The 15,955-nt window shown below is 59.6% G+C and overlaps 1 protein-coding gene across 8 annotated transcripts in view; it reads left to right on the top strand.

The window, feature by feature from the left end:
- Positions 1-15,955, top strand: part of LOC132340933 (protein Wiz-like) — a 66,636-nt gene that overhangs the window by 21,641 nt on the left and 29,040 nt on the right. For 7 of the 8 annotated variants that reach the window (XM_059872133.1, XM_059872130.1, XM_059872129.1 and 4 more), the window contains exons 3-5: positions 925-3,125; positions 6,085-6,546; positions 13,503-13,667. In XM_059872133.1, coding sequence (XP_059728116.1) covers positions 925-3,125; positions 6,085-6,546; positions 13,503-13,667 — 2,828 coding nt within the window. The remainder of the gene's footprint in view (positions 1-924; positions 3,126-6,084; positions 6,547-13,502; positions 13,668-15,955) is intronic. The other variant, XM_059872127.1, reaches the window with a different exon arrangement.

The raw sequence follows: 15,955 nt of genomic DNA, 5'->3' as shown, positions 1-15,955 counted from the left end.
TGCAGGGATCCCAGGTCACCCTGGAGTGATCCCACGTCACCTTAGGCCATCCCTGGTCACCCTGCAGGGATCCCAGGTCACCTTAGGCCATCCCAGGTCACCCTGCAGGGATCCCAGGTCACCTTAGGCCATCCCAGGTCACCCTGGAGCCATCCCAGGTCACCCTGCAGGGATCCCAGGTCACCCTGGAGCCATTCCAATTCACCCTGGAGTGATCCCAGTTCCCCTGGAGCCATCCCAGGTCACCTTAGGCCATCCCAGGTCACCCTGGAGTGATTCCAGTCCCCATCAGGCCGTCCCAGTTCACCCTGGAGTGATCCCAGTTCCCTTTGGAGTGATCCCAGTTCACCCTAGCTCCATCCCAGTTCCCTCCAGGCCACCCCAGTTCACCCTGGAGTCATTCCAGGTTACCCTGGAGCCATCCCAGTTCCCCCTGGAGCGATCCCAGTCCCCCCTGGAGCCATCCCAGGTCACTCTGGAGAGATCCCAGTTCCCCCCAGGCCATCCCAGTTCCCTTTGGATCCATCCCAGTCCCCCCTGGAGCCATCCCAGTTCCCTCCAGGCCACCCCAGTTCACCCTGGAGTCATCCCAGGTTACCCTGGAACCATCCCAGTTCACCCTGGAGCGATCCCAGTCCCCCCTGGAGCCATCCCAGTTCCCTTTGGATCCATCCCAGTTCCCCCTGGGGACATCCTGGTTGTGTTATCCAACAATCCCATTTTTCACCCCAAAATTCCCTCGCAGCTCCACAAATGAGGAGCACCTGGAATTCCTAAGGCTCTTCCAGCCACGGCAGGGTGGGAAGGGATGGATTTGTGTCCATCCCAAATTTTTGGGAATCCCTCACAAATCCCTCAACCCCTCACCCAGCCAACCTCGGCGTTCCCCAAAACCCCGTTTTTCACCCCAAAATTCCCTCGCAGCCCCGCGCCCGAGGAGCAGCCGGCGTTCCCGCGGGCGCTGTTCCGGCCGCTGGCCGTGGCCGTGTCCTGGGCCGCGCGCCCGGCCGAAGGCACCGACCAAAGCACTTTAGAGCCGCGGCCCGGCCCCGGCGACTCGCCGGTCAGCGCCGGCCACCGGGCCGAGCCCCCGGACGGCCGCCGGGCCGAGCCGCCGTCCGCCGAGGAGCAGCACCCCCAGAAGGAACCAAAGCACCCGGAAGGGCTCGGCGCCGAGCGCGGCCGCGGGGGCGTCCGGCGGCCGGAGTGGATCTCCAGGAGCCCCAGCCCGTCCTTCCCGGAGCCGCGCCCGGCGCCGGACGGAGCGGCCGGCTCGGCCTTCGGCCGGGAAGCGGCGCCGGCGTCGCGCAGAGCCAAAGCCAAAGCCTCGGAGAGCTGCCGGCGGAAAGCGGCGCCGGCCGAGCCGGAGCCGGCCGAGCCGGGCCCCGCGGCCGAGTGGACGCTGCCCGAGGCGGACGCGGTGGGCAAGCAGTCGTGGACGGTGAACGCCGAGGACTCGGTGGAGTGGCTGCTGCCGGAGCCGGCCGAGGTGCGGCCGTACGTGTGCGGGGTGCTGCTGGAGGAGCCCCCCAAGGACGAGGAGCTGGAGCAGGACGAGGAGAACCCCAGCGTGTTCACCTGCATCGAGTGCAGCATCTACTTCCGCCGCAAGGAGCACCTGCTGGAGCACATGCTGCAGCACAACCGCGGCGCCGAGCGCGGCGCCGACGCGCCCGCCGGCCGCTGCCGCTTCTGCTGCGGCGAGTGCGGCTGGGCCTTCGCCGAGCCGGCGGCGCTGGAGCGGCACAAGAGGCTCCACCAGGAGTCCCGCGAGAAGATCATCGAGGAGATCCAGAAGCTGAACGAGTTCCCGGACGAGGGGCGCGAGGCGCGGCTGCAGTGCCCCAAATGCGTTTTCGGCACCAACTCCTCCAAGATCTTCGTGCAGCACGCCAAGATGCACGTCAAGGAGAGGAAGGAGCACGCCTCCAGGAGCTCCGGCCTCTTCGGAGAGCTCCGCGACGGCGCCGGGCACGGCCTCTACAAACCCTTCCGAGCCGACGAGCTGCCGACGGCGGCGGCGCCGCCCGGCAAAGCGCCGAGCGCCTGCGTCCTCTGCGGCTTCCCGGCACCCAACGAGCACATCCTCAAGGAGCACCTGAGATACGCCCACTCCCACTTCTCCTGGCAGGCCGAGAGCTTCGAGGACGATCCCAACCAGCCCGGCACCAGCCGCGATTCCTACAGCCCCGCCCGGCCCGCCCGCTTCGCCGACGCCGAGGTTTTCGGCAAAGCCGAGAGAAGCTTCCCGGAGCGGCTCTTCCCGCTGCCGTGCCGGGAAGGTTCCTCCTCCCTCTACGACCCCACCCCGCCCGCCTTCGCCTTGGGCCAGCCCAGGTTGGACAAGAGCGACCAAGGGGCCACCAAGAAGGAGCTTCAGGGCTTCCACCACGCCAGGAAGGCGGCGCCGTACTCCCACCAAAGTCTGCCGTCGGCCGGGTTCTCCATGTCCAAAGGCTTCTCGCACTCGGCGCTGCAGCAGCTGAGGAAGAGAGCGGCCACCCAGCAGCTGGAGGGCGATGGGGACAACCTCCGCGGCCACCACGCGGGCCTGGAGGAGCCGCGGCACAGGTGGGCACCCGAGGAGCTGGACCCGGGGGACGGCCGGGCCGCCGCCGGCGCCGTCACCGTCCCTCGGGCCGCGCTGGAGCTCAAGAGGACTTTCGGGGCCACCCTGAGGGCCACGGACCCGGCGGTGGCCTCGGAGGAGCAGCGGCAGCAGCTGAGGATGACGGTGCCCGTGGTGGTCCTGGAGGAGATGAGCGCCCACCCCAGGGCCGCCAAGAGGCCGCGGGGGAAGCCCCTCAAGAAGAAGCTTTTCCCGCCGCGGGAGTTCCTGCTGGAGGAACCCCTTCCCCTGGATGTTCTCCTGCTGGACGCGCCCCTGGAGGGTCCCCTGGAGCTCGAGGAGCTGCTGGACTCAGAGGCCACCATGCTGAAGAACGAGGAGAGGAAATGTCCCTACTGCCCCGACCGCTTCCACAACGGCATCGGCCTGGCCAACCACGTGCGCGGCCACCTCAACCGCGTCGGCGTCAGCTACAACGTGCGGCACTTCATCTCCGCCGAGGAGGTCAAGGCCATCGAGCAGAAGTTCTCCTTCCAGAAGAAGAAGAAAAAAGGTAGTTTGTACCAAATTCCTGCTTCTCGGAGCGCCCCCGGGGAGGTCTTCTGCTCCCGCCCGGCCGCGGGGACCTGCGGGGTGGGCTCTGGGGTTTGGGGGGCTACAAGGTCAGAGGTCTTGGTGGTCCTGGTGGCTACAAACCCACCTGGGCATCTGACCATGGATCTTGGTGGTCTTCATGGCTACAAACCCACCTGGGCATCTGACCATGGATCTTGGTGGTCTTCATGGCTACAAACCCACCTGGGCATCTGACCTGAGCTCTTGGTGGCCCTGGTGGCTACAAACCCACCTGGGCATCTGACCTGAGCTCTTGGTGGCCCTGGTGGCTACAAACCCACCTGGACATCTGACCTGAGCTGTTGGTGGCCCTGGTGGCTACAAACCCACCTGGGCATCTGACCATGGGTCTTGGTGGTCTTCATGGCTACAAACCCACCTGGGCATCTGACCTGAGCTCTTGGTGGCCCTGGTGGCTACAAACCCACCTGGGCATCTGACCATGGGTCTTGGTGGTGCTGGTGGCTACAAACCCACCTGGACACCTGACCTGAGCTCTTGGTGGCCCTGGTGGCTACAAACCCACCTGGACACCTGACCTGAGCTCTTGGTGGTCCTCATGGCTACAAACCCACCTGGGCATCTGACCATGGATCTTGGTGGTCCTGGTGGCTGCAAACCCACCTGGGCATCTGACCATGGGTCTTGGTGGTCCTGGTGGCTACAAACCCACCTGGACACCTGACCTGAGCTCTTGGTGGTCCTGGTGGCTACAAACCCACCTGGGCATCTGACCATGGGTCTTGGTGGTCTTCATGGCTACAAACCCACCTGGGCACCTGACCTGAGCTCTTGGTGGTCTTCATGGCTACAAACCCACCTGGACACCTGACCTGAGCTCTTGGTGGCCCTGGTGGCTACAAACCCACCTGGACACCTGACCTGAGCTCTTGGTGGTCCTGGTGGCTACCAACTCACCTGGGCATCTGACCATGGGTATTGGTGGCCCTGGTGGCTACAAACCCACCTGGATATCTGATCAGAGGTGGATTTTGGGTTTTTTTGGGGTTTCTGGGTGGGGTTTTTTGGGTTTCCAGGTGGGTTTTTTGGGTTCCTGGTGGATTTTTTTGGATTCCTGGTGGATTTTTTTGGAATGTTTGGGTTCCTGGTGGATTTTGGGGTTTTTTTTTGGGTTCCTGGTGGATTTTTTGGCATGTTTGGGTTCCTGGTGGTTTTTTGGGGTTTTTTTTGGGGTTCCTGGTGGATTTTTTTGAATGTTTGGGTTCCTGGTGGTTTTTTGGGGTTTTTTTGGGTTCCTGGTGGATTTTTTTGGATTTTTTTGGATTCCTGGTGGATTTTTTTAGAATTTTTGGGTTCCTGGTGGATTTTGGGGTTTTTTTTTGGGTTCCTGGTGGATTTTTTGGGTTTTTTTTGGGTTCCTGGTGGATTTTTTTTTTGTTTTTTTGGGTTCCTGGTGGATTTTTTTGGCATGTTTGGGTTCCTGGTGGTTTTTTGGGGATTTTTTGGGGATTTTTGGTTTCCTGGTGGATTTTTTAGAATGTTTGGATTCCTGGCGGCTTTTTGGGGATTTTTTTAGGATTTTTTGGTTTCTTGGTGGATTTTTTTGGAATGTTTGGATTCCTGGTGGTTTTTTGGGGATTTTTTGGGGATTTTTGGGTTCCTGGTGGATTTTTTTGGGGATTTTTGGTTTCCTGGTGGATTTTTTTAGAATGTTTGGCTTCCTGGTGGTTTTTTGGGTTTTTTTTTTTGTTTTTTGTGTTCCTGGTGGATTTTTTTGGAATATTTGGATTCCTGGTGGTTTTTTGGGGATTTTTTTCGGGATTTTTGGGTTCCTGGTGGATTTTTTTTGGGATTTTTGGTTTCCTGGTGGATTTTTTTAGAACGTTTGGCTTCCTGGTGGTTTTTGGTGGCCCCGATCCCACCCGTGACCACCTCCTCTCTTTCCAGTGGCAACTTCGACCCGGGCGCCTTCAGCCTGAGGGGCTGGACCTTGGGGCTTTTTTGGGGTTTCTGGGTGGGGTTTTTTGGGGGTTCCAGGTGGGTTTTTTGGGTTCCTGGTGGTCTTTTTTGGATTTTTTTGGATTCCTGGTGGATTTTTTTGGAATGTTTAGGTTCCTGGTGGTTTTTCGGGGGTTTTTTTGGGTTCCTGGTGGATTTTTTTGGAATGTTTGGATTCCTGGTGGTTTTTTGGGGATTTTTTTAGGATTTTTGGTTTCCTGGTGGGTTTTTTTTGAATGTTTGGGTTCCTGGTGGTTTTTCGGGTTGTTTTTTGGGTTCCTGGTGGATTTTTTTGGATTTTTTTTGGGTTCTTGCTGGACTTTTTTAGAATGTTTGGGTTCCTGGTGGTTTTTTGGGGATTTTTTTAGGATTTTTTGGTTTCCTGGTGGATTTTTTTGGACTATTTGGGTTCCTGGTGGTTTTTTGGGGATTTTCGGGTTCCTGGTGGATTTTTTGGGCATGTTTGGATTCCTGGTGGTTTTTTGGGGTTTTTTTTTGGGTTCTTGGTGGATTTTTTGGAATGTTTGGGTTCCTGGTGGTTTTTTGGAGTTTTTTTTTGGGTTCCTGGTGGATTTTTTTGGAATATTTGGGTTCCTGGTGGTTTTTTGGGGATTTTCGGGTTCCTGGTGGATTTTTTTGGAATGTTTCAGTTCCTGGTGGTTTTTTGGGGTTTTTTTTTTGGGTTCCTGGTGGATTTTTTGGCATGTTTGGGTTCCTGGTGGTTTTTTGGGGTTTTTTTTTTGTTTTTTGTGTTTCTGGTGGATTTTTTTGGAATGTTTGGATTCCTGGTGGTTTTTTGGGGATTTTTTGGGGATTTTTGGGTTCCTGGTGGATTTTTTTGGGGATTTTTGGTTTCCTGGTAGATTTTTTAGAATGTTTGGCTTCCTGGTGGTTTTTGGTGGCCCCGATCCCACCCGTGACCACCTCTCCTCTCTTTCCAGTGGCCAACTTCGACCCGGGCACCTTCAGCCTGATGCGCTGCGAGTTCTGCGGCGCCGGCTTCGACACGAGGGCGGGGCTGTCGAGCCACGCCCGCGCCCACCTGCGCGACTTCGGCATCACCAACTGGGAGCTGACCGTGTCCCCCATCCACATCCTCAAGGAGCTCCTGGCCACCGCCCCCGAGCACCCGGCGCTGCTGCGCGCCATCGGGCCCTCGCCGGGCCGCGAGCTCCAGCGGGACCTCCACGCCGACCTCCACGCCGACCTCCACCCCGACCTCCACCCGGATCTCCACCTGGATCTCCATCAGGATCTCCATCAGGATCTCCATCATGATCTCCATCAGGATTTCCACCATGATCTCCACCATGATCTGCACCGGGATCTGCACCGGGATCTGCCGAAATCGGCGCCGTTCCCGCCGCCCTGGGGGGACGAGCTCCTGCAGCCCTACAGGGATGGTGAGAGACCCCAAAAACGGGGGGAAAATCGGGAATTTGGGGCAATTTCGGGAGCCTTGTGGGGTCTGGGGTTTGGGATGAGTTTTTGGGGATTTTTTGGGGGATTTTTTGGGATCAGTTTGGTGGTTTTGATGGTTTTGGGATCGTTTTGGAGTTTGGGTTTTGGGATGAGTTTTTGGGGATTTTTTGGGATCAATTTGGGGTTTGGGGGGTTTTGGGATCCATTTGGGGTTTGGGTTTTGGGTTGAGTATTTGGTGTAGGATTTTGGGGATTTTTGTTGGAAAAGCATCAGGAATTCTGTGGGATCAGCCCAGCATGGAGGTTGGGGTGGTTTTGGGGTTTTTGGGGATGAATTTGGGGTTTGGGTTTTTGGGATCTGCCGAAATCGGCGCCGTTCCCGCCGCCCTGGGGGGACGAGCTCCTGCAGCCCTACAGGGATGGTGAGAGACCCCAAAAACGGGGGGAAATCGGGAATTTGGGGCAATTTCGGGAGCCTTGTGGGGTCTGGGTTTGGGATGAGTTTTTGGGGATTTTTTGGGGATTTTTTGGGATCAGTTTGGTGGTTTTGATGGTTTTGGGATCGTTTTGGAGTTTGGGTTTTGGGATGAGTTTTTAGGGATTTTTCGGGATCAATTTGGTGGTTTGGGGGGTTTTGGGATCCGTTTAAGGTTTGGGTTTTGAGATGAGTTTTTGGGGATTTTTTGGGATCAATTTGGTGGTTTTGGGGATTTTGGGATCCATTTGGGGTTTGGGTTTTGGGATGAGTTTTTGGGGTCGGATTTTGAGGATTTTTTAGGATCAATTTGGGGTTTGGGGGCAATTTCGGGATCCATTTGGGGTTTGGGTTTTGGGATGAGTTCTTGGGGATTATTTAGGATCAATTTGGTGGTTTTGGGGATTTTGGGATCCATTTGGGGTTTGGGTTTTGGAATGAGGTTTTGAAGTCCGGTTTTGGGGATTTTTGTTGGAGAAGCATCAGGAATTCTGTGGGATTAGCTCAGGATGGAGGTTGGGGTGGTTTTGGGGTTTTTTGGGATGAATTTGGGGTTTGGGGGCTGGAGGAGGAGCTTGGTGTCCTCAGGGCTTTGGATTTGGGGGATTTTTTTTGGGATAAATTGGATGCTTTTGGGAGGTTTTGGGATCCATTTGGGATTTGGGGGCTGGGGGAGGAGCCTCTCTGCATCCATGGTTTGGGATTTTGGGGATTTGCCGTTGGAAATCCAGGATATTTTAGTTCCAAATCCACAAAATCCGGGATATCTGAATCCTCAAATCTACAATATCTGGGAAATTTCCAATTCCATTCCCAAATTCCCCCAAAAATCCCCCTAAATCCCCCCTAAATCCCCCCAAAGTCCCCAAATTCCCCTTTTTTCCCCTCCAAAATCCCCGTAATTCTCCCTTTCCCAAAAAATTCCTCTTTTTCCCCCAAAGATTCTCCCTTACCCACCCCAGTTCCCCTTTTTTCCCCCAAAAAATCCTCAAATTTCCAAAAAAATCCCCCAAATTCCCCCAATTTGCCCTAAAATCCCCCAATTCCCTCCAGAATTCCCCAAATTCCCCCTTTTCCCCCTAATTCCCCCCTAAATTTCCCAATTACCCCCAGAAATCCCCAAAATATCCCTTTTTCCCCCCCAAATTCCCCAATTCTCCACACAAATCCCCGAAATTCCCCTAATTCCCCCCCCTTAATTTCCCAATTACCCCAAGAAATCCCCGAATTTCCCCTTTTTCCCCCCAATTTCCCCCCAGAATTCCCAAAATTCCCCTTTTCCCCCCCAAAATTCCCCGATTTCCCCCCAAACCCTCCCCCAAGCTCCCCGCTCGGCGCTCGGCCGCTCTCCCCTGGCCGCTCGGGCCGCGCCGCTCTCGGCGCTCGGCGCGGCGGCCTGGCGGGCGCCCCGCGTGCGCCGTGCCCAAGATGGCGGCCTCCACCTCGGCCTCGGCCGCCGCCTCCCCGCCGCCCAAAGTCACCAAAGCGGCGGCGGCGCCGCGGCCCCGCGACCGCGACCGCGGCGGGGACGGCGACCCCGAGCCCCCGGCCGCGCCCGAGCCGGGTGAGCGCCCCTTTCCCCCCCGCCGGCCCCGCCCCGCCGCGCCCGGGCCCACCCGCGCCCCCTCCCCCCATCCCCCCCCCTCAGCCGCCCCCGAGTTCCCTCACGGTTCCGTCCCGCACCGGCCCCGGTTCGGCCGGGCCGCGGCTCGGGGGGGCGCGGCGGGAGAGTCCCGCGGGGCTCCGGGAGGCCTCGGCCGAGGAGCCGCCGCCCTCCTTTGTCCCGGCCCCGGCCCCGCTTTGTCCCCGCGGGACCCCCGGGATGCGCTCCCGGGACGGGCCCGGCGCCGCCGGGGGCTCCGCACGGGACCGCCGGGCCGGGGCCGCTCGGGGCTGTTCCGTGCCGGGGAGGGCCGGTTCGGGCAGCCCGGTTCGGTTCGGACGGCCCGGTTCGGTTCGGACGGCCCGGTTCGGGTCGTGCAGCCCGGTTCGGGTCCGGGCGGTTCGGGGCTCCCGGCCCGGGGGAGGCGGGGGGGGCCCGGTGCGGCCAGGCCGAGCCCCGGGGTGTCCCCAGGCCGGTCCCTCTGGGAGAACCCCGCGGTGTCCCCAGCCCTGTCATGGATGTCCCCAGCCCTGTCACCGAGAGCCCCAGGATGTCCCCAGGAGCTCACCGGGGTGTCCCCAGCCTGGAGCTCCCAGGGTGTCCCCAGCCCCGTTACCAAGAGCCCCAGGCTGGTGCTCCCAGGGTGTCCCCAGCCCTGTCACCGAGAGCCCCAGGCTGGTCCCCAGGGTGTCCCCAGCCCTGTCACCAGGAGCTCACCAGGGTGTCCTCAGCCTGGTGCTCCCAGGGTGTCCCCAGCCCCATTACCAAGCAGCTCCCAGGATGTCCCCAGGCTGGTCCCCAGGGTGTCCCCAGCCCTGTCACCGAGAGCCCCAGGGTGTCCCCAGGCTGGTCCCCAGGATGTCCCCAGCCCTGTCACCAGGAGCTCACTGGGGTGTCCCCAGCCTGGAGCTCCCAGGGTGTCCCCAGGCCTGTCACCGAGAGCCCCAGGGTGTCCCCAGCCCTGTCCCCAGGAGCTCACTGGGGTGTCCCCAGGCTGGAGCTCCCAGGGTGCCCCAGCTCTGTCACTGGGAGCCCCGGGATGTCCCCAGGGTGTCCCCAGGATGTCCCCAGCCCTGTCACCAGGAGCTCACCGGGGTGTCCCCAGGCTGGAGCTCCCAGGATGTCCCCAGCCCTGTCACCGAGAGCCCCAGGGTGTCCCCAGGGTGTCCCCAGCCCTGTCACCGAGAGCCCCAGGGTGTCCCCAGCCCTGTCACCAGGAGCTCACTGGGATGTCCCCAGCCTGGTGCTCCCAGGGTGCCCCAGCCCTGTCACCAGGAGCTCACCAGGGTGTCCCCAAGCTGGTGCTCCCAGGGTGTCCCCAGCCCCGTCACTGAGGGGCTCCCGAGCTGTCCTCAGCCCTGTCACTGGGATGTCACCAGCCCTGTCACCAGCAGCCCTGGGATGTCCCCAGCCCCGTTACCAAGCAGCACCCAGGATGTCCCCAGGCTGGTTCCCAGGATGTCCCCAGCCCTGTCCCCAGGAGCTCTAGGACGTCCCCAGGCTGGAGCTCCCAGGGTGTCCCCACCCCTGTCACCAAGGGGCTCCCGGGGTGTCCCCAGCCCGGTCCCCAGGGTGTCCCCAGCCCTGTCACCAGGAGCTCACCGGGGTGTCCCCAGGCTGGAGCCCCGGGATGTCCCCAGCCCTGTCCCCAAGAGCTCTAGGATGTCCCCAGGCTGGAGCTCCCAGGGTGTCCCCAGCCCTGTCACCGAGGGGCTCCCGGGGTGTCCCCAGCCCTGTCACCGAGGGGCTCCCGGGGTGTCACCAGCCCTGTCACCAGCAGCCCTGGGATGTCCCTGAGAGCCCTGGAGTGTCCCCAGCCCTGTCACTGGGGTGTCCCCAGCCTGGAGCTCCTGGGATGTCCCCAGCCCTGTCACTGGGGTGTCCCCAGCCCTGTCACTGGGGTGTCCCCAGCCCTGTCACTGGGATGTCCCCAGCCCTGTCACTGGCAGCCCTGGGGTGTCCCCAGCCCTGTCACTGGGGTGTCCCCAGCCTGGAGCTCCTGGGATGTCCCCAGCCCTGTCACTGGGGTGTCCCCAGCCTGGAGCTCCTGGGGTGTCCCCAGCCCTGTCACTGGCAGCCCTGGGGTGTCCCCAGCCCTGTCACTGGGGTGTCCCCAGCCTGGAGCTCCTGGGATGTCCCCAGGCTGGTTCCCAGGATTCCCCAGTCGTGTCACCGAAGGGCTCAGGGATGTCCCCAGCCCTGTCACTGGGGTGTCCCCAGCTCTGTCACTGAGATGTCCCCAGCTCTCTCCCCAGCCCTGTCACTGGGATGTCCCCAGCACTGTCACTGGGAGCCCTGGGGTGTCCCCAGCCCTGTCACTGGGATGTCCCCAGCTCTGTCACTGGGATGTCCCCAGCTCTGTCCCCAGCACTGTCACTGGGATGTCCCCAGCACTGTCCCCTCCCTGGAGGGACCTGGCCTCCCTCACCCTGTCCTGTCTCCTGCAGAGATTTGTCACCTCTCACTGTCCCCTCCCCTTTAGGACCTGTCACCGTTCCTGTCCCACCTGTGCTGGGACCTGTCACCACCCCCGTGCTGTCCCCTGAAGGGACCTGTCACCTCTCAGTGTCCCCTCCCTGCTGGGACCTGTCACCACCCCCGTGCTGTCCCCTGAAGGGACCTGTCACCTCTCAGTGTCCCCTCCCTGCTGGGACCTGTCACCACCCCCGTGCTGTCCCCTGCTGGGATTTGTCACTTTCTGTGTCCCCTCCCTGCTGGGAGATGCCACCACCCCTGTCCTGTCCCCTCCCCTCAGGGACCTGTCCCCACCCCCGTGCTGTCCCCTGTGGAGATGCCACCATCCTGTCCCCTCCCCTGCTGGGATTTGTCACCATCCCTGTGCCATCCCCTGCTGGGACCTGCCACTGTCCCTGTCCCCTCCCCTTTAGGGTCTGTCACCTCCCCTGTCCCACCCCCTTAGGGACCTGTCACCTTCTGTGTCCCCTCCCTGCTGAGAGATGCCACCACCCCTGTCTGGTCCCTGATGCCACCACGCTGTCCCCTCCCCTTTAGGACCTGTCACTTTCTGTGTCCCCTCCCTGCTGGGAGCTGTCACTGTCCCTGTGCTGTCCCCTGCTGGGATTTGTCACTTTCTGTGTCCCCTCCCTGCTGGGAGATGCCACCACCCCTGTCCTGTCCCCTCCCCTCAGGGACCTGTCCCCACCCCCGTGCTGTCCCCTGTGGAGATGCCACCATCCTGTCCCCTCCCCTGCTGGGATTTGTCACCATCCCTGTGCCATCCCCTGCTGGGACCTGCCACTGTCCCTGTCCCCTCCCCTTTAGGATCTGTCACCTCCCCTGTCCCACCCCCTTAGGGACCTGTCACCTTCTGTGTCCCCTCCCTGCTGAGAGATGCCACCACCCCTGTCTGGTCCCTGATGCCACCAGGCTGTCCCCTCCCCTTTAGGACCTGTCACCTTTTGTGTCCCCTCCCTGCTGGGAGCTGTCACTGTCCCTGTGCTGTCCCCTGCTGGCGTCTGTCACCTCTCTGTGTCCCCTCCCCTTAAGGAGCTGCCACTGTCCCTGTCCCCTCCCCTCAGGGACCTGTCCCCTCCCCTGTGCTGTCACCTCTCCTGGTGGCACCGCCGATGTCCCTGTCCCCTCCCTGCGGGGACCTGGCTCTGTCCTGTCACCTGCTGGGAGATGCCACCACCCCTGTCCTGTCACCTGTGGGGACCTGGCACTGCCCTGTCCTGTCCCTGTCCTGTCCCCTGCCACCACCCCTGTCCTGTCACCTGTGGGAACCTGGCACTGCCCTGTCCTGTCCCTGTCCTGTCACCTGCCACCACCCCTGTCCTGTCCCTGTCCTGTCACCTGCCACCACCCCTGTCCTGTCACCTGTGGGGACCTGGCACTGTCCCTGTCCTGTCCCCTGCCACCACCCCTGTCCTGTCCCCTGTGGGGACCTGGCACTGCCCTGTCCTGTCCTGTCCCCTGCCACCACCCCTGTCCTGTCACCTGTGGGAACCTGGCACTGTCCCTGTCCTGTCACCTGCCACCACCCCTGTCCTGTCCCCTGTGGGGACCTGGCACTGTCCCTGTCCTGTCCTGTCCCGTGCCACCACCCCTGTCCTGTCCCCTGTGGGGACCTGGTTCTGTCCCTGTCCCCAAATCCCCTCTAGAACCCCCCAGATCCCACCTGGAACCCCCCAAACCCCCTCTAGAACCCCCCAAATCCCACCTGGAACCCCCCAAATCCCACCTGGAACATCCCAGATCCCCTCTGGACCCCCCCAAATCCCACCTGGAACCCCACAAACCCCCTCCAGAACCCCCAAAATCCCACCTGGAACCCCCCAAAATCCCACCTGGAACACCCCAAAACCCCTCTAGAACCCCCCAAATCCCCCCTGGATCCCCCAAAATCCCACCTAGAACCCCCAAAATCCCACCTAGAACCCCCAAAACCCCCTCTAGAACCCCCCAAATCCCACCTGGAACCCCCCAAATCCTCTCTAGAGCCCCCCAAATCCTACCTGGACCCCCCCAAACCCCCTCCAGAACCCCCAAAATCTCACCTGGAACCCCCCAAACCCCCTCTAGAACCCCCCAAATCCCACCTGGAACCCCCCAAATCCCACCTTGAACATCCCAAATCCCACCTGGAACCCCTCAAATCCCTTCAGGACCACCCCAAATCCCACCTGGAACCCCCCAAATCCCTTCAGGACCACCCCAAATCCCACCTGGAACCCCCAAACCCCCTCTAGAACCCCCCAAATCCTACCTGGACCCCCCCAAATCCCTTCAGGACCACCCCAAATCCCACCTGGTACCCCCCAAATTCCCTCTGGACCCCCCCAAACCCCTCCCGGGCTCCCCCAGATCCCAAATCCCTGACTCCCAGCTGCTCCCCGCAGTGCTGGCTCCCGACGAGGACGAGTTGGTGGCCATGGAAGTGACATCCCCTCCCCCCATCCCCAAAAAATCCTCGAGCTCGGCGCTGGAGCCGCCCCCGCCCCGCCTCGGGACCAAGCTCAGCCCGGAGCCCCCCGGCAGCAAAGCCGAGCCCCAGGATGCCAAAGGTCAGGAATTTCCCGGGCTTTTCCCCGGATTTCCCCAAATTCTCCTCGGATTGGGGCCCTCAGACCCCGCCCAGGGGGGGTTGGGTTAATTAATGAGGGAGTTAACGAGGTGGGAATTGTCCTGCTTGGGCTCCAGAGCTGGGCTGGAGGGGTTGGAATTCTTTGGGATTGGCTCCCAAGCTTTCCTCCTGTCATTCCTCATTCCTCTCGGCCTGAGGTTGGATTTATTCTGGGTTTTTTTCCCAATTTTTCTCTGTTTTTCCCCATTTTCCAGCCCCTACCTTGACCAGGTGTGAGGTGGTGCCTGCTATGATCCCAAAACTTGGGCTGGGAGGGGTTGGAATTCTGTGGGATCAGCTCCCAACTTCCCTCCTGTCATTCCTCATCCCCTCACTCTGAGATTGGATTTTTCCTGGATTTTTTGGGATTTCCCATTTTTCCCCGATTTCCCACCATTTTCCAGCCTCTAGCCTGACCAGGTGTGAGGTGGTGCCTGCTATGATCCCAAAACTTGGGCTGGGAGGGGTTGGAATTCTTTGGGATCAGCTCCCAACCTTTCCTCCTTGTTCCCCTCACTCTGAGATTGGATTTATCCCGATTTTTTCCCATTTTTCCCTGTTTTTCCCCCATTTTCCAGCCCCCAGCCTCCCTACCTGTGATGTGTGCAGCGCCTGCTCCAATCCCAAAATTTGGGCTGGGAGGGTTCCAAATTCTTGGGATCAGCTCCCAACTTCCCTCCTGTCATTCCTCATTCCCCTCACTCTGAGATTGGATTTATCCTGGATTTTTTGGGATTTCCCATTTTTCTCTGTTTTCCCCCATTTTCCAGCCCCTAGCCTGACCAGGTGCCAGGTGGTGCCTGCTATGATCCCAGAACTTGGGCTGGGAGGGGTTGGAATTCTTTGGGATCGGCTCCCAACCTTTCCTCCTCGTTCTCCTCACTCTGAGATTGGATTTATCCCGATTTTTTCCCATTTTTCCCTGTTTTTCCCCCATTTTCCAGCCCCAGCCTCCCGACCTGTGATGTGTGCAGCGCCTGCTCCAATCCCAAAACTTGGGCTGGGAGGGGTTGGAATTCTGTGGGATCAGCTCCCAACTTCCCTCCTGTCATTCCTCATTCCCCTCACTCTGAGATTGGATTTATCCTGGATTTTTTGGGATTTCCCATTTTTCCCCGTTTTCCCCCCATTTTTCAGCCTCTAGCCTGACCAGGTGTGAGGTGGTGCCTGCTATGATCCCAAAACTTGGACTGGGAGGGGTTGGAATTCTTTGGGATTGGCTCCCAACCTTTCCTCCTCATTCTCCTCGCTCTGAGATTGAATTTATTCTGATTTTTTCCCATTTTTCCCTGTTTTTCCCCCATTTTCCTACCCCCAGCCTGCCTACCTGTGATGTGTACAGCACCTGCTCCAATCCCAAAACTTGGGCTGGGAGGGGTTGGAATTCTGTGGGATCAGCTCCCAACTTCCCTCCTGTCATTCCTCATCCCCTCACTCTGAGATGGGATTTATCCTGGATTTTTTGGGATTTTTTGATGGGATTTCCCAATTTTTCTCTATTTTTCCCCATTTTCCAGGCCCTAGCCTGACCAGGTGTGAGGTGGTGCCTGCTCTGGTCACAAAACTTGGGCTGGGAAGGGTTGGAATTCTTTGGGATTGGCTCCCAACCTTTCCTCCTCGTTCTCCTCGCTCTGAGATTGAATTTATCCCGATTTTTTCCCATTTTTCCCTGTTTTTCCCCCATTTTCCAGCCCCAGCCTCCCTACCTGTGATGTGTGCAGCGCCTGCTCCGATCCCAAAACTTGGGCTGGGAGGGGTTGGAATTCTTTGGGATCAGCTCCCAACTTCCCTCCTGTCATTCCTCATCCCCTCACTCTGAGATTGGATTTATCCTGGATTTTTTGGGATTTTTTGGTATTTCCCATTTTTCCCCGTTTTTCCCCCATTTTCCCACCCCCAGCCTCCCTACCTGTGATGTGTGCAGCGCCTGTTCCGATCCCAAAACTTGGGCTGGGAGGGGTTGGAATTCTGTGGGATCAGCTCCCAACTTCCCTCCTGTCATTCCTCATCCCCTCACTCTGAGATTGGATTTTTCCTGGATTTTTTGGGATTTTTTGGGATTTCCCATTTTTCCCCGTTTTCCCCCCATTTTCCAGCCTCTGGCCTGACCAGGTGTGAGGTGGTGCCTGCTCCAATCCCAGAACTTGGGCTGGGAGGGGTTGGAATTCTTTGGGATCAGCTCCCAACCTTTCCTCCCGTCATTCCTCATCCCCTCACTCTGAGATTGGA

The sequence above is a fragment of the Haemorhous mexicanus genome, chromosome 34 (genome assembly GCF_027477595.1).
Source record: "Haemorhous mexicanus isolate bHaeMex1 chromosome 34, bHaeMex1.pri, whole genome shotgun sequence".
Classification (NCBI taxonomy): domain Eukaryota; kingdom Metazoa; phylum Chordata; class Aves; order Passeriformes; family Fringillidae; genus Haemorhous; species Haemorhous mexicanus.
Note: the sequence above shows the minus strand (reverse complement) of the source record. Positions and strands in the feature narration are given on the sequence as shown.